The sequence below is a fragment of the Cygnus olor genome, chromosome 4 (genome assembly GCF_009769625.2).
Source record: "Cygnus olor isolate bCygOlo1 chromosome 4, bCygOlo1.pri.v2, whole genome shotgun sequence".
In the NCBI taxonomy this organism is placed as follows: domain Eukaryota; kingdom Metazoa; phylum Chordata; class Aves; order Anseriformes; family Anatidae; genus Cygnus; species Cygnus olor.
In genome coordinates, this window is record NC_049172.1 from 655,779 (window position 1) to 673,772 (window position 17,994).

General features: G+C 41.4%; 2 protein-coding genes across 10 annotated transcripts in view; one reads left to right on the top strand and one right to left on the bottom strand.

Annotated features, from left to right (window-relative positions):
- The window catches only part of LOC121069473 (glycerol-3-phosphate acyltransferase 3-like), a 43,339-nt gene extending 35,138 nt beyond the window's left edge, over positions 1–8,201 (bottom strand). For 3 of the 4 annotated variants that reach the window (XM_040555719.1, XM_040555718.1, XM_040555716.1), the window contains exon 1: positions 8,189–8,201. Coding sequence is in view for 1 of the 4 variants with exons in the window: in XM_040555717.1 (XP_040411651.1) it covers positions 763–811 (49 nt within the window). In the remaining 3 variants the exon portion in view is untranslated. Of the gene's footprint in view, positions 1–762; positions 903–8,188 lie in introns of those variants that run through there. The other variant, XM_040555717.1, reaches the window with a different exon arrangement.
- Positions 951–17,994, top strand: part of LOC121069468 (protein transport protein Sec24D-like) — a 59,143-nt gene continuing 42,099 nt past the window's right edge. The window contains exons 1-8 of one of the 6 annotated variants that reach the window (XM_040555693.1): positions 2,030–2,224; positions 3,881–4,109; positions 4,204–4,398; positions 6,312–6,438; positions 8,573–8,721; positions 10,791–11,060; positions 13,862–13,983; positions 17,401–17,512. In XM_040555693.1, the coding sequence (XP_040411627.1) occupies positions 4,248–4,398; positions 6,312–6,438; positions 8,573–8,721; positions 10,791–11,060; positions 13,862–13,983; positions 17,401–17,512 (931 nt within the window). In that variant the 5' untranslated portion in view covers positions 2,030–2,224; positions 3,881–4,109; positions 4,204–4,247. Of the gene's footprint in view, positions 1,123–1,675; positions 1,697–2,029; positions 2,225–2,764; positions 2,927–3,880; positions 4,110–4,203; positions 4,399–6,311; positions 6,439–8,572; positions 8,722–10,790; positions 11,061–13,861; positions 13,984–17,400; positions 17,513–17,994 lie in introns of those variants that run through there. The other 5 variants (XM_040555694.1, XM_040555699.1, XM_040555695.1 and 2 more) reach the window with 5 other exon arrangements.

Sequence of the window (17,994 nt, forward strand, 5' to 3'; positions counted from 1 at the left end):
AGAGATTGGAAAAATTTGAGCAGAATATCCAACAGCATTAATTCCAATAACGTCCAGAAAATCAGCTTATGTTATTCAGTGGTGAGTCCGGCCCTGAAGAGCAAGTGCAAAGCCTCATCGAGACTCGTTCTTGCCTCTTTGTGTTGCCTACAGAGGCTTCTTCCAAATCTGTCATGTAAAGGATGCCCCTCCATTTTTGACATCTATTTCAAAGGCATTGTTATTTTTTCAGAATTATTTTGTATAGTAATGAATGTTTTTGACAATCTTGTCTGACAATCTTGTCTTACTACTGAGATTTAGCTCCATGTAAAGCAATTCAGCTCCAAAACCTACTTGCAAAAGCCTTAATGGGGTTGTAGAACAGACACTCAAAGGATGAGGCCTATGAAGCCTGAACTCCACAAACACTTGAATTCTGAAGTTGTCTTTAATTGAATGACTTCTTGTTTTTCTTTTGCTAATTGTCTGGTGTTTTTGTTTTGTTTTGTTTTAACCTCAACACCACGAAGGTTGCTCGTTTTTTGACTGGAAAGAACAGACAAACTTCACCAGTACATCTTCCTCGTCTTGTTACTCCTGTGTTTCTACTTTGTTAATTAGAAAACCATTGATTCTGTGCTGTAACCAAGGCGGTGTTTTTAATTGTGCTCGGACACTAACTCAAACCAGAGCAGGCAAGCAGGTAAGGTACCTGGGTCGTGTTTCACTCTGGATATTCAGGAGGTGTAATTTTGCGTCTGTAAATACATGCATACTTATTGCCGCAGATAGACGTTTTAAAAGCACACGTGAGGAAAAGTGCTCGCATTCTTAGTGCTTGTCTATGTTTAAAGAGGAATTGTGTCCCCGTACAGCAGGGCCAAGCCGAATTTGAGCCCCACTCCCCCTCCTGCGTGTCCCTCACAGCTCCCCCTACCCGCCCCCAGCTGTTCCCTCCCAGCCGCTGCGGGCCGGGCTCTGCTGCGCGCACTGCGCAGGCGCAGCCGGCGGCGCCGGGCGCGCTCCCGGGGGCGGAGGCGGGGCGGGCGGTGGCGGCGCGCGCGCTGGTTCAGACGTGGCACTCGGCTGAGCAGCGGTTCTGAGCGGCGGCGGGCGGGGGCTGAACGAGGCGGCCAGGTAACGGCCCTAACGGTCCTAACGGCCGCGCGCGGAGGGGGGGGGGGGGCTGCGGAGAGTCCTCGCACAGGTACCGGGGCCGGAGGGGGGCGGCGGCGGCGCGCAGGTGCCGGGCGGGTCCCGAGCGGGGCTCGGGGAACTTAAGCCAGTGCTTTTCGAACTTCCTCCAGGCGTGTGCTATAAAAATAAAGGGGGGGGGGGGGTGCGGCCGTATGTTGTCCTCTCTCTCTCTCTCTCTCTCTCTCTCTCTCTCTCTCTCTCTCTCTCTCTCTCTCTCTCTCTGTCTATGGAGGTACGCATGGCAAACGCTGTTTGCCGAGCGGAGCTTGCAGTATGCCCTGGGGAGGGGTAGCACCGCTTCCTAGGTGTATATCGCCACGATGCCTCTACAGAAGTGCAGAGCTAATAGTTGTCTTTCGGGTAGCGGAGAGCATGGCCTTTTATTTTTACCTCCGTTGTCCTGCCTCTGTGTGCACACGAGGGGATTTTACAGTTTCACAGAGGTATCAGGGAAGTGGAGTGTGGTGTAGGTACAGCAGTCCTCTGAGGAATGCTGCCAACCTGTGCTGGGGTAGCAGTAAGTTGTGGAGAGGTGTTTGTGTCAGTGGTGTTCTTCAGCCCATGGGGCGTAAGGTCACCTCGTGTTAAATGAGGAAGACAAAATCTTATTTTGTCCTTTCGTGTAATGACATTGTAGTAAACAAACCCGGGGAGAGCCCTCAGTTTAGTTGATCCTCTGATCTTTCTCACGCCATTTCTGGAATGAATCCATGCGTCTCTTGTAAGAACCTGATCACTAAAATCTTAAGGGATCTGTGTCTGTTGGTACCTTGGATGTTGTTTCCAAACCAGTTTCATTGTGTGTTCTATATGTATGTATCTGAGAAGGGATTAAATATTCTCAGTGTTAAATAGGATCTGGAAAAGTGTTGGATAAGCTTGAGTTGCCCTCCCTGTGTGTGGTTCAGAGTTCCTGTCTCTCTCCAGCACAACCCCTGCGTGTTTATAGCGCCTGTGGGAAGTTCGACGTGGCAAGATTTTGTGTGGCTGTGTGTGAGGAAGCTGTGGGGGAAGTCGTTTCCTGTGGACGCTGTCACAGTTAAAGGTGTTGGCTGCTGCAGCTGCCTCAAAGTGCAAATCTCTTCCTTTTTATAAGTTTAAAGTATTTATACGTTTATATCAGTGTGTAGGTAATTTGGTGCTGACTTACTGTTTTGGAGTAAAAAACTCACACTGTCATGTCTCTTCTGATGGGGGCAGGGGAGGGAAGAAAGTATGGCTGGCAGCAAGAAGCCCCTCTGTGTAAATATTTTTCCCCTTTTCTTGTGCTTACCTTCTTAACTAAGAAATGGGAGACAAACCCCTAAGCTTGCCCACCCAAAGCAGTTTAATGCTTCAGTCAAGAAATCTTATGCCTCTCTGAGGAGTGTGGCTTTGTGCCAAGAGCAGTATGTGAGGAGGGCTGGGCCCTGCACCCAGCTCCAAGTGGCTTCTTGTCTGACACGGCAGATCAGTAAAACTCTTTTTTTCAGAAATGTATGTTTAATAAGAGAAGCCAAGAGGTGGGTTTTGTGGTGAGTGTAGCTTTTCTCTACTGATGTGTCAGTGCAGCATGAATTTGTCTATTTCGTGGTTTTGTAGGTGTGTCTGATTTAGATGGTGCCTTCATGCATGCTTCTGGATCGCAATTCCTGATCTAGTCTGCATACTCAAAGATCACCTCATGCTGCAATCCAAGGAATGTGAAATATAGGTGGCTGGCAAAGCTATTTCAAAGGAACATTTAGCATATGAAATGCTGGTTTAGGTAATGGATCTCTAGTTCTTTGGGGATGCCCTAGTTGGGGCTTCACAGAAGCACCAAATGCTCGCTCAGAGCATTTCTCAATTTTATTTCTCAAAACACTTTTAATTTAGGTTTAAAGAAAGTTAGGGATATTCTATTTTTGTTGAATTCAACATGCAATCAAAAATGAAGAATCTTACAAAAGTGAAAGTTGGCAATCAAGGCTGCAGAGTGTACAACGTCAGTAACTTTTCAGATCCCATGGTGGAAAGTGCTCTGTATTTGCAGACTGGTCATGTAAAATACAGTCATCTGATTTAGTAGTGTAGCATTCATCACATTTTTCTGGTTCCTGAAAGTTTCCTAGAAGTATGTTGCAGGAAAAATTACTGCAGGAAAGAGAGAAAATGTCTTGTGAATGTCCTCATCGTCAGAAAACTTCTTTTGATTGCTTTTAATCAAATTCTGGCATTTTATTGTTGTTTTTCTTTTTTTTTTTTTTCTTTCTCTGAAAACAACAGAATCAAGATGTGAAAGCTTAGGTAAAAGATGCCCTGGTAACAGTTTGGCCTCAACAGTACCATATGCTGTCCATACTGCCCTCAGAAAACAGCCTCTCACTTGTGGAATGCCTTGTGCTCCATTTCATCACACTACAGAGTCCTTTAGTAAAAGAGCCTGCTCAGGTCTGGGCCAGTAATGTGGAAGACAGCTGGAAATAGGATCTCTGTCCATCCTGTAATTTATTCACAGTTTCACCAGCATTGAAAGCAAGCTTTTACTCACTTGCTGGGAGTAGGGATGATGTAGAAGGTTTGATGAAGAGCTAGTACTCTGTTCAATACCCCATCTAAAACAAGTCTGCTAGCATTGGAGAAAGATTTGCTAGGAGTTCTGTTCTCTAGTCGCTCTGCTTTTCCTGATTTTTCCAAGTACATGGTATCTGGTGTGTGAGACTCACTGTCTGTTTTGCAGGTGTAGCAGAAGTCTAGTTTTTCCCTGTGAAGAGAACAATTTGAGATGTTTTCTTCCACCTATACATCCTTCAGTTACAGTTTTTCTCTTGCCTGGGAGAGGTGAATCCTGTTCAGATAAATTCATTGAATTGTTTGAATTCATGCAGTGATAAGGAAAGCAACCAACCAGTTGCAGTCAAACAACAGCATCGTTTTCCCCTGACCTCCAAATCCATTTTTGCTTCCAGGTTTGTCTTAGGTCTTTTTGGAAGTGTAATTTCTAAACTTTTAAAATGTCCAAAAAGTGAAGAGTAGTAGCAGGTATCACTTTCTCTTTTGCAGATCGTTAAGGAGGACCCCATACTTGGAGTAAGAATATTGCCATCATGAGTCAACAAGGTTATGTTGCAGCTCCTCCGTATTCCCAATCCCAGCCAAGAACGGGAGGCTTTTCTACAAGTTTTGGACCACCTAATTCTTCACTTCATTATGGGCATTATAGCGATCCCAATTCCTCATACGCAGCACCTCAACCAGGTATGAAATTGACTTAAAATATGTTTTCAATCTGCTTTTTTTGTGATTTGTTTTGTATCTCTTCTGGTGTTTTGCATCTCTTCATTGTACTTGTGTCAACACATGGTGCTCAGCTTTACACTGCTGATGCAGTAGGATCCTGCCCCAGCTTTGCTTGCATTACTGTTTGTGCTCAGGTGTTGATGTAAGATGCCTGGTAGTGGGATTCCGACCTCTGTCTGAATTCCTGTCAGGGAAGCAGTAGACACCAGTGCTCAACGCTGTGCTGTGATTAATGTAATACAGGTGTTAATACAGACAACAACAACAAAATTCTTGGAATAAAGAAATATTTCTCAACTCCTATGTGTTAATGGCAAGCAGGCTCTCAGAAATGGGTTGTATTCTTTGTCATAGGACCTGTGTCCAACTAGGTTCCTGAGCACAAATGTGTTTATAAATACAGGTTGATGTTTTACTACTTAAGCTTGCTTGCTGGGTGACGTGTCTGGATAATGCTCGGTAAGTGGAGCCCATCTGCTTTCTGACCACTTAGGAGTTAGTTACTTTCCATGAGGAAAGGGAACTTGGGTAGCTTTTACATGCAGATGGCTTGTTTGCTGTTTACAAATGAAATCACGCTACAGATAATGTAATTTGACATCCAAAAGATAAACCTGATTGTTACTGTCTCTCCTTTCCGTTTCATTCATTTTAACTTGGTATGTGGCTTCAGATTTTTCAGGAAGTATAATAAGTGAGAATATAGTGGCTGAGGTCTTAAAAAAAAAAAAAAAATCAACAAAAGAAATTTGAGAGCATGGAACTGAAGTCCATTTTGCTGGAAGTCATACTGGTCTAATTTCAGCAAACTCTAGGCATACTAAACTTGTGAATTGGGACTGTGGGAAATATCCCAAAAGTAAGATTCCCTCTTCCTTCATTAAGTCTATTAACACACCTAGGCAAAATAGGGAGGAAAGAGAGGGATCATCTCAATATGACTTCACAGAGGAAAATGACAGTTAAAATAGTAAAGATGTCTGAATTATTTTTTAATACCAGTCAGATTATGGTAATTTACATTAAACTCAGTATTTGTGATTGGGTAGGGTAATAACAGAACCAAATATCCAACTGCTTGTTTGTTTATTTTATATATAAAATAGTCTTTGTAAAGACAGCAGGAGTTGTGTTACTTTAACCCAATGCTAAATGTAGTCAGAATTACTTCTGGTAATTGGCTTATTAGAATGCTAGGAAAAAATACCAGTTTACTCTAACATCAAAAATTTGTTTGGCACCTAATTTAAATGAAAATAATTCAAGAAATAAAGATTGAAAAACTGTTTATTCAACAGTGGTTCTTACATAAGTTATAATACCTTTATAGTTGATGTTCTAGATCTGAATTAACCCTTCTTAGCGTAGATTTACTGGGCCTACATGTGGAAGCAGCGTTGGTGGGGGGTTTTGTGGCTTTTTTTTTTTTAAGATTGTTCCAAATTTTCTTTCTGACGAGGTCTCTGAAAGTAAAGGGATCTCATGCTTCTCCCTACAAAAGTAACCAGATGATAGGGAACTTCCAGTATCCCAAATTGGACTGGAGGGTCTGTTTCTCCATTCTTGATTCTTTCTTAATGTCCCTCTTGGGTTCTTTTGCTGGAAAGTTAACAACTACTGGTTGGCTCCTTTTTTGCTGTCTTTCATATATGCTTCTATAGCTGACCAAGAATCTTCCCTTTCTTACAGAAAGGCTGAGGTTAGAAGGGACTTTTGGGGGTCATCTTGTCCACCCACCCCCCCGCTCAAGTAGGGCCACCTGGAGCTGCTATTCTTATTTTTGGAGCAGGGCTGTACACTTGTAATTTTTTATGATCTTGTGGGTTGTTTTTTTTAAGGATTCTTACATGAAAGTACTTCTTGTTTGGCAGGTATGTTAAAATCAACTGTGCCTCTTGGATCTTCAGCTCCTGTTGGGCCTCCACCACCTGGTACACATCAGTTGAGCCAGACCAACTTCCAGAATGGGCCCAGTGCAGTGGGACAGCCAATGCACAGGTGACTTTCAAGAATTAATACATGAGATCTAAGTTATTTGACCTCTCTTTGGCTGTTTCACTGGCATTTAAGTATGGCATCCCTTTTATCTTCAGCAGTTCTGACTTACTCCAGTTCTGAACTGGATCTTCTAGTTCAGTTCTCTGTGATGTTAAGCTGCTAGATCATACAGTATAATCTCATTAATTAAATTTTTTAGAACAAGTCAGGTCTTTATTGTGAGTTGTTTTATTTTTAACTATTTTTACATATTTGTAAATTATATATAAAATATATTTATGTATTTATATACTATTTTATATATTATTTTTAACTATTATTTCTGCTTGAACCTTAGACTCATTGCTTAAAAGCAGCAGTAAGGTGCTTATATATATATATATAAAAGTTATATATAAAACTTATAAGTTGCTTTTTTTTAGTTGTTTTCTGATGTCTTAGTTCTCCTTTGCTGTGAGGTACCAAGAAGTTATTTAAAAATTAATAGTTGCTGGTGAGTTTTGACTAGAAGCTGGTACGTGTTGGTATAGCTGTAGGTTTTTTCCCCTCTCTTGTCTTTGCTTCGTTGCTGTGGGATCACAGCCAAGGATTTGTAGGGTACTTTAAAGACATTTTATAATGCAGGTTTGGTATAATTTTTTCAGATGGATGACTGCTGCTCTTTTGCTCAGTCAGTTAGTCTGAATTTAATTATGAAGAATTTAAGTGTTGTTTTCCTGCCTCCAGAACTTACAGGAAGAAGTGAAGGAGATGGGAGCGGGGAAGGGAGAAAACTAGGGACAGGTTGAAGCTGTAAATATGAATCTTGGAAAAATTATGGTATGAGGGGATGAAAGGATAGGGTGGACAAGCTTGATTACACAGTGGTTGTATTGCAGGCTGGGTTGTAAGTGGGTAAATGCACTTAACTCTTAATTAATTCTGTCAATTGTTAATTATTTTGCTGACCTCCCATGAGTGACAAAATCAGAGTTTGTGTACCTATAGCTATTTTAGCTTTAGTGACCTTAATTTCATGTAACAACATTCTTGTTTCAGTTGATTGAAGCCTTACTCTGCTTCTGTGCTTGTTTGGTTGTGGTGAAGTTATTTGTGTTCAAGTAAAGCCATGCGTATGTTTTATGAGGCATCAGAATAGGAAATCCTGTTGTCTGTGTGTTACAACTGTGTAAAGAGGACCCACAGAGACTGGTCATCTGTTGAGGGGGGAAAAAAAAAAAGGTGTACAGATGGATGGGGAGAAGCAGCGGTTGTCCTGAAGACCTGAAAACAAGGAAAATGAAAGTCAAAGTGACGTGACCGGCCCAGCAAAATACTGATTCTCTTCCCTAAGTTTTGGTCACTGTCCTGACAGCTACACACCTATTGTTTTTACCTGATCTTGTTTTATTCCAAAACTGCTGAGAGCTGCTATCCTAGGAAAGGAAATCTCTATATCAAAATTTCAAGGAAAATGAATTCTTTTTCTCTTGATATACCTAGGACTGTCCTCAGTTTTAAAAACGGTTGTAGATAAAACAATGTAGATATCTAGGAGATAGCCTGAGATCTCATTTGATCAGAATGAAATAGTGCCACGTGTTACCTCCTCCTTTTTTTCAGTTCTTTCTCTTGCCTGTATGCTTTCCTGTGTCTGGTAACCATGCAGCAGTTTTTTCCCCACCTTCATCCTCCTCTTCCAGCTATAACTGAGAACTCCTTAACAGTTTCTCTGTCCATTGCCCTCTCTTTGCAGATATTCTCTGAATACCTTTCATTCATCCCTGGTAGGGGAGCTTACTTCATAAGCATGGAGAGGGGATGGAGGGATGTGCTAAATTCAGAAGCTTCAGTTTCTTTATCTTCAAGCTTTCATATAGTTACTAACTCTGTCTCTTCTCCGTGGAATACTCAAGCTTCTTTCTTTCTAGTAAGTATACAAACAAACATGTTTGAAAAAATGCATTCTCTCTTTGTGCTTGGTGACTATTTTAACAAAAATATACTTCTTCTGAGCAGAACATGAGAATTCTCTGGAAGGTTTGGTCAACCTAATTAATTGTTTCAGCACCACCCTTGAGAAGGTATTGGACCTTCTGGGATTATGACTGGTTGATGTAGTTCCTTGCATAACCGCACTCATTTTTCCCTTCAGGTTTCAAGGCCCTCCACCTCCAAAAAATACAGGACCTTCCTATCCTCCCTACAGTCATCAGTCACAGCCAGCCTACCCAAATACTGCATCCACTTCATCTACAACACAACTTGCTAACCAGCTCAACAGCATGCAGATAAATAGCTATGGTAATCACTTTTATCCGATTTGTCTGTTTGACTTTTTCCTGAGTTAAAGCTATTAAGACTATAATAATTAGAAACTTACTGAACTTGTATATAAGCAGATAATAAATTCTTGCCCACTATCATTTGCTCAAGTTCTTACATTTTTATTCTCATCCAGTTTTTTACATCAGTGTTCTTGAGTTAGTTCTGAATCAAAATTTGTTGATCCTTCCGTACATGTCGGTTACCTTATCTGTCATTTCTCATTATTTGTTCATGCTGGCAGTGATGGCCAAGACATGATCAATAATATACAGACATTGTTTTGTTTTTCTCAGCTTTTTATAGTTTCTCTCTTATCTTATTCTTTTTTTGCCCAAAACTTATAGTTTAGTTTTTCATTTAAATTTTGTTCGCATTTAATTTGCGGTTAAAACTAAAACACAAGGCAAAGATGTGATCATGTGATTCTTTCACAGAAATTGCTTCCCATCAGTAATTTTCGTCTGGCAATATCTGCTTTTTCTGAGTATTTCCTGGTCAAATTTACCATTTGACTGGAAAGCACTGGAATTTAGTTAGCATCTTGTTTCTCTGTGGCCAGGGCATTTATAAGGATGAGTTTGCTAAACTAAGATCGCTTTAGTGGCTGATATCATCATAAGATATGTGTAAAGATGAACTTTTCAGTTCAGGCTGCACTGATGTTATATGATTGTTCCTTCTCTGACTTGACAGGTTACTAACCTGAGTTTAATGAAAGTTGTGTAACTGCCAGGGGTCTGACTCTCCATTTGCACAATGGCTTGTGAAAACTTGCTTCTTCACCTTAGAAAAAATAATTTTGACTTGAGTTCAGCCTTGGTGTACTGAACTGCAAGTGCACAATTAAGTCAGATAGTTCTATACAGGATGAAGTGTGGTGCAGCACCTCTACAGCAGCACTTCATATTCAGCAATTTCAGTACTTCATATGCAGCAACTCATATTATTTAGAGCAAAAAGTATTGTTTTTCTTCCTGCCTTCGTTATATTGCCTCCAGCAACAATTATATAACGTTCTCGCTTATCTTGTTACATGCGGGAATGTTGAGATACCATGTCTTCAGTGGTCTGAAGGGTGTCTTTATAGTTATGCCCCTGTGTTGGGTTTTATTCTTCTGGTTTTTGCTTAGAGGTGAGGCTAAGTTGGTGTAACTTGACCGAGCACTGAAATTCATGGCTTGTTATGCTGCTGGAGCAATGTTTGTGTGTACCAGTAGAGAATCTGAGCATGATTTGCATGTGACACTTTTCAGTTCACAAGTCTGACAGAAGATACGTTTTAATATTTATTTATTAACATTAGTCCTTTTGCTCCAAACTTAATTTGCTATTTTTTTAGCATTCTTGAAAATTAATTTTCCATAGGTCTTTTGGGGGATGTTTGACTAAAAATGCAGGTTTTGTAAAGTAAAGAGCATTTACAGATTTTAAGTCTCAAAAAGAAAACCACTTGCAGGGTCCTCTTAATTCTAATTGGAATCTGGATTTTACAAGCAACAAACTGTTCCTCACCAGTGTGTGCAAAATAATTTCCACGTTTCATCTTTTAACATCAAAACCAGAAGATGGTTGTAAAACAGATTGAGTGGGTTTAACTTCCATTTAGTTTGTCATGGTGAAATGGGAAGATCAAACTAACAAAAAAAAAGCTACATAAGAGAAATTGATTATTAAGCCAAAAGGAATGTTATTTCACATTAAGAATTTAAATATATCAAAAGCCAATAGTGATTTATATGTATTCTAATCAAGAATTGTTGAAGGCTGGCCTCCTTCTCCCTTTCCCCACCCACCCCAGCTGTAGGGTTTTATTGAAAATAGAGCTGAAGGAAATAAAATTGAACATCTGAATCAGTTCATACTTAAACTGTGAGGTCTGATTTGTTTTATGAACAGACATTTAGAATCTGCTTAATGAAGCATGTCAGTATGTAACTCAGTATTCCCTGTATGTTACGAATATATGGGGTAAAAATAGAATGTCTTTCACACAGAGTTAGTAGGTTGTCATTTTTGACTCATTTGATAAATAATTTCTTGCTCAGGTCCTGGCACTACTCAGAGCTCTCTCACATCTTCCGGGCATCCAGCATCTTTTCAGGGTCCACAGCCAACACCTCTGACACAGCAGCAAATGGCTTTGCCACCTGGATCACAGGTTTCTCCACCAGCAAATAATTTCAGTGGCCTTTGTGCTCAACCTTCGTTGCCTACTATGGCCAGACAAGACGGGATCCCTGGATCTGGCCCCCCGAATCCTAACTTGCAACAGCTTCCAGGACAGCCTCCAGGGCCTGGATATCATCCGCAGCAAGGTAGAGAATGATGTTTGGTATCTAATTGAAAACAAACAAACAAATGTATTGAGAATCACTGGTGGAACTGTGACCACTCACAGCTGATGTTCTGTTGCCTTGGAAAAATGAAAACTTAATCGCCTTTTTGTAGAATGGAAGTTGTTATTGCCTGTCAGTGCATTCAAGGCAGGATATAATTTTGCTCAAAAGTTCATTGTTCTATTGAGAACTTAACAAGAAAAAGGAGATTTTTTTTTTTTACAGAAGAGACAGGCAGGGAAGGAGGGGCAGGGATGTTGAGAAATGGATAGATTGCACAGAGCTGGCTCTGAGAAACAGCCGCAGACAGGCTGAAAGCATGTGGGTAAAGGGTAAGGACCGGACCCATAAAGGACACCTTGTGGTTGGGGTCTCCTACAGGCTGCCTGATCAAGGGCGAGCCTGTTGATGAGGCCTTCCTGCTTCAGCTGCAAGAAGCATCATGCACAGAGGCACCCGTCCTGATGGGTGGCTGCTTCAACCACCCAGATTTCTGCTGGGAAATCCACACAGCAGGCTGTAAGTGATCCAGGAGACTCCTAGAGTGCACTGAGGATAACTTCCTCGTCCAGGTATTAGGCAACCCAACCTGAGAAGTGTTCCTGGGCCTGGTGCTCACCAGTGCAGATGAACCTGCTAAAGATGTTAAAGGGATTAGTAATAAATTAATATAGATATTAAGGGATTCTGGAGGTACACTGGCCAGAAAAGAAAGGCCAAGAAGAGTGTAACACCCTGATAAATGAGAAGGGAGAACTGATAACAAGGGACATGGAGAAGGCTGAGGCATTCAACAAAAACTTTGCTTCAGTCTTCACTGCCAGTCAGGTTTCCTACACACATCTCTCGAATTCCTGAACCTCTAGGCAGGGGTTGGGGGAGCAGAGTCCCTCCCACTGTAAGCAAAGAGCAGGTTCAAGGCCACCTGATGGAACTGAACAGGTACAAGTCTATGGGGCCCGATGCTGTGCCTCCAAGGGTCCTGAGGGAACTGGCTGATGTCATTGCCAAGCCACTCTTCATGTGTGAAAAGTCCTGGCAGTCAGGTGAAGTTCCTGGTGACTGGAAAAAAGGAAGTATCACTCTCCTTTTTAAAAAAGGATAGAAAGGAGGACCCAGGGAACTACAGGCCTCACCTATGGAGCCTCGACTCTGTGTTTAGGAAGTTCATGGAACAGATCCTCCTGGAAGCAGTGTCAAGGCATGTGCAAGACAAGGAGCTGTCTGAGACAGCCAGCACAGCTTCACCAAGGGCAAATCCTGCCTGACCAATCTGCTGGCCTTCTGTGATGGTGTGATTTCATGAGTTGACAAGGGATGACTGACCGATGTCATCTAACTGGTCTTCTGTAAGGCCTTTGACACAGTCTCACATGACATCCTGATCTCTGAATTGGAGAGAGATGCATTTGAAGGGTGGACCATTCAGTGGATAAGGAGTTGGCTTGAAGGTCGCACGCAGAGAGTGGTGGTCAATGGGTATGTGTCCAGATGGAGGTCGGTGACAAGTGGTGTCCCTCAGGGGTCTGTCTTGGGACCGGTGCTATTTATTGTCTTTATCAGTGACATAGTGGGATTCAGTGCACCCACAGCAAGTTTGCAGATGACACCAAGCTGAGTGGTGTGGTTGATACAACCGAAGGAAGGGATGCAATCCAAAGGGACCTAGGCAAACTTGAGAAGTTGGCCCACATGAACCTAATGAGGTTCAACAAGTCCAAGTGCAAGGTGCTGCACCTGGGTCGGGGCAATCCCAGACATGAGCACAGACTGGGGGAAGAACTCTCTGAGAGCAGCCCTGTGGAGGGCTTGGGGTTTCTGGTGGATAAAAAGCTCGACATGAACCTTCAGTATGTGCTTGCAGCCCAGAAGGCCAACTGCATCCTGGGCCACATCAACAGAGGTGATGCCAGCAGGTCAAGGGAGGGAATTGTCCCCCTCTGCTCTGCCCTCATGAGGCCCAACTTGGAGTGCTGCATCCAGGTCTGGGCCCCCAGCACAAGAACAATGTGGATCTGTTACGGCTGGCCCAGAGGAGGGCCATGAGGATGATCAGAGGGCTGGAGCACTTCTGCTGTGAAGAAAGGCTGAGAGAGCTGGAGCTGTTCAGCCTGGAGAAGGCTCCAGGGAGACCACATTGCAGCCTTTCAGTAGTTAAAGGGGGCTTATAAAAAAGGTGGAGAGCGACTTTTTATAAAGGAAGATAGTGATAGGACAAAGAGGAATGATTTTGAACTAAAAGAGCGAAGATTTAGATTAAAAGGAAATTCTTCACTCTGAAGGTGGTGAGGCACTGGAACAGATTACCCAGAGAATCTGTGGATGCCCCATCCCTGGGGGTGTCCAAGGCTAGGTTGGATGAGGACCTGGGCACCCTGATCTAGTGGGTGGAGTCCCTGCCTGTGGCAGAGGGGTTGGAACTGGATGGTCTTTAAGGTCCATTCCAACAAAAGCCATTCTGTGAAAGGCCTAGTTTGAGTAGCTGTAATAACCTCTACCAGCAATCCTACTTTGCTATATAATAGCAAAAACTTTAATTATGCTCAAAAAATATAATTGAAAAGTTTTGGAACTAGAGTTGTCACGCCTAGTTTTATGCTTACCTTTAGAATACAGACTGCATGAGCTAAAATAACCCATTTCTTGTACTTGCTAAAAACAGAAAGGAAGGAGAAGTTGCATTTAGCAGAAGAAAGAATGATTTGTATGGCAAAAACTGATGTTAAAATTGATAACAGAGCTTAAATACTTTATATCAATGGTCATTTGTAACTGTACAGCAAACTATGGCCCTCAGATGGCAGGATCTCAACCGTCTTATCCTGGTGCCTTTCCTGGAGGTCCAGCACAGCTCTCCAGTCCACAGCAGAAGAAGCTTGATCCTGATTCTATTCCAAGCCCAGTAAGTAATGTGGCACTTGTGTTTTATGAAAGTAAATTTCTGCTCCATTTAATGCCATTGCATTTACATTGCTTGGTTTACAGGTTATGTTGCAATTTTTGTATAGTGTTTTAACTCCATGGGCTTTTTACTTTGTGTCGTCAGTTTGGAATAACTGAGTAGGGCATAGTACTAGGTTTAGAACTGAAGAGGCTTTATAACTTTAGCTGACATGGGACATACCCACAACTCAGAGTACATTAATAGGAATTCTCAACAAGGTTCTTATTATGACAGTAAGGAGTACTGAGGGATTACTTGCATTCTCTACAGCTGGTCACCTTTCCTTTCCACTCCAGAAAGATCCAAGGCTTAAACTTAGTAACAGGTAGACACCTAAAGTAGGACTGGTGCATAGCACAGGTATGTGAACTCTAAAATTGCAAACATGGAAAAGCTGAGAAGACCCATGCTCAAAAGCGACGTCACTGTTTGCAGGAGTTCCTCAGGTAACCAGAACTATTTGCTTGAGCATCCTTCCACCCTTGTAAGGATTTCAGTAGCTCAGGGTATATGTAATGCTTAAGCTTCCTACAGGTTCAGAAGGCTCAGCTGTTGAAGCCTGCCTGAATGTGCACTGGTGGGACAAAGCCTCTTCTTTTTAGAATTGTGTTAGAGGAAAAATAAAACAAGATATGGATTGTCAATCTTTCTTGAATAAAGTAGTCTAATTATTACCCAAATGAATTGTCAGATGCAGGCTCTAACTTGTGGGTTTTTTTATTGGAAACAGCTGATCAAAGTAGGGGGGGGGAAATGTGCTGAACTCATGGGGAAAGCGCACTGATGCACGCACTTACACAGGCTTACACAGGTTTTGGCGATCAGCTGAACACATGAAAAGGTCCTTGGAGAGTCAGGATTCTTGAAGCAGGCTATCTTGTAGCTTTGACACAGGACTTTCTACTTAGATGCATTAATCACCACACTGTAAGCTTGTCTGGGGGAAGGAATCTCCCATTTCTCTGCTGAAGCAGTACTACTGTGCAGGAAGGTGTTTGTGTTTTACTGGGAGGGGAGAAAATCACTTGTGTAAAATCCTGATCCTGTTCAGTAGGGTGTAGCTTTACTTCCTTATATTGGGATTTTCCTTTGTTTTATCCAGTGATGGTTTTACTGAAAAACTGAAAATATCTTGGAAAAATGTTTTTTTTTTTTTTTTGGTAACCATTTAGAGGTTAATGTGACAACTGCAATTGCCATCACTGTGGTTTTAAAAAAAACAAAACAACAAAAAAACACCTGAAGTGAATTTTGGTATAATTAGCAAGTATAGGTAATAGTGCCCTGAATAGGCTGACCATTCTTAGTGTTTCAGTATGGTGCTTTTATGTAAGAAGTACAAAATCATCTTGTATAATACAATACATTTAGGGAAAAAAAGGCATCAGGGGAGTGGGAGGTCTGGCACAAAAGCATGGACTGATGTCTTGTTTCAATTACCCATGTAGAATAAACAGCCTTGACTATGACAGTGATGCTAAAATAGGTTAAAAGGTTTGTTTTAGCAGCACAGAGAGGATCAAAATGACATGTTTAAAAGAAACATGATCTGGGTCAATGTCTGCAGAGGGCAAAAAGCTAACTCAGTATGAGGAGTAAGTATGATCATGTGTATTTCTCTTGTTATATTTACATTATACAATTACAGTAGTGTTGCCAGATAAATTTACTTATCTGTAGCCATTGTTGATTTATATTTTCTTACATATGTTAGAGGTTGATATGTTCTCTGACAACATCTATGAAAACTAGCATCTGGACTTTGTCAACAATTATTTCCAAGAACAATGATATATTTAGGTCAGTTAACTGCAGAATACCATGGTGCATTGATCCTTTGCAGAGCTAAGTCTTGAAAGTGGTTTGCTTCTTTCAGCTAGCAGACCTTTGTAGAACAAAGCCTTTTTCACTTCTAATCCAAGAGTTACTGATAAGTATACAAGCCAAGCAGGCAGGGAAAAGTAATCAAGCAGAAGATATAACAAGCTCCAAGGAATGTATTGTATATTTAAATTGCAATAAAAAAACTTTAAGGAGAATGAAAATGTTACAGGCCGTAGATTAATTCCAGTGTGTTGGAAGTACCTCTTGGACAATGATCAATAGACTCCGTGCTGACTAATTTTGTTTTTCTTCTGTTTGCTTTCCAGCAGAGGTTTCTGAAGTTCCATAGCTATTATTAGAAATTCATGTGCAGTGTAAAGATACAATTGCATGGGATACCAGCAGCAGTGGCAAAGGCAGTTTCAAAAAATCCCTGCCTTCTTCCTCTTTCTCACAGCTGTTAGGCTACACACTTAAATGGATTACTGAAAAGATAACTCCTTTGAGGATGAGAAGGAATAGTGGTATCGTCTCAGTGATCCAGTTTGTGGTGTGGACCAATATACCCATATTTATATAACTTCAGTTGTACCCTGAAAAGTATCAAACTTAAGCATGAGGGACTGCAGAAGTGACAGTATAGACAGTGTACACAAAGCGAATTTGTTAAGTAGTAAAGCCAGCTTCATGAGCATTTCATGAAAATAATTCACTAGTCTTCAACCAGAATGCACATGATTAGAGCTGCTTCACCAGAAGTTTTCTGTGATTGTTCTCCTTTACTTTTTTTTTCTAGGAGGAAGCTCACAACATGGTAGTATGACTCAGGGAATGAAAACACTCAGTTCCAGGGTTGACTACCTCATGGCCAGACAGGCTTTTCTTGAGGATTGAAATTACTACCTTCTAAATTGCAGTGCTGAAATATAGCTCAGCTAGGAAGGTGGTATTCTCCGTAGGTTATCATTCACTTTTTAACCATCCTGTGCACAGAGCCTAGTGGGGGGAGGAATTGAGGGCCAACCCCTCCCACTATTGCAATCAGATAAATTAGCCACACATTCATTTATGAAGAACAGCATCTGGCACAATTATGGCCATACAAAAGATAACCTGGTATACGTGACATCTGAGTAAGGTGATGCAACCTGTTTGCACTTAAGTTTGATCTTGGAGCTTGGAAGGCCGGATTCAGTAACAAGGCTTATTTACACAACCACTTTATTCAGTTTGCTGGCTAGACTCTCCTGAAAATGTCTGACTCCTGCAGTCAACATGCTTTGAACTCCCTTGTTCACTGTATATAGGTCTGGTCAACCCCTATGTGTAGTGTTACCTCTGCAGAGTTCCAACAGGCAACTGTAGCTGTGAGTTACACTGCTCAGCTGTGTCTATATAGTTTTCTAGTTCTTAACTATCCTAGAAGTTTGTATGTGATGGGTTTATGGCACCTCTATATAAGACAATAGTTTTGCTTGGTCTAACTCTTTATGGATGTAACTGAATGCATGGCCAATCTTTCTCACACTGTTCTTGCTTCTTATTCATCAGATTCAAGTCATTGAAAACGACAAAGCTTCTAGGGGAGGGCAGATCTATGCTACAAACACAAGAGGACAGGTTCCTCCTCTTGTCACTACAGACTGCGTAATCCAAGATCAAGGTAACTGTCCTTGTTACTGCTTTGGGGAAAATTAAGTAAATATATGTGTATATGACTAAATTCTCACATTTATCACCTAAAAATGGTGTTTCTTACTCTAAATTGGACATAAAATGGAAAATTGCTCCCAGGTGTGTGTGGGAGGGGGAGCTGGGGGGAGAACTGAATTCTTAAACTTTTGGTTAATTCCAGTGAAAGCCGTGAGATCACCTTGTCCTTACCTTTTCTACCCATGCTGAAATTTAAAGTAATATGCATAATTGACACAACTTCTCTTAACGTAAATTTTTTCAAGGTTTTCAAGTAAAAGGCCCTCTTCAGATTCTTCTGAAATTTTAAAAGATGGACACTATAAAAAGCACTGACTCTATCATTGTTGTGTGTTAAGATAAGAATTTTGGAAAATTGTATTCAAACTATGGGGACGTAGTATAGGCCTGTCTAGTTGGCTTAATGTTTTCGTTTGACTAGTGTACCTCCAT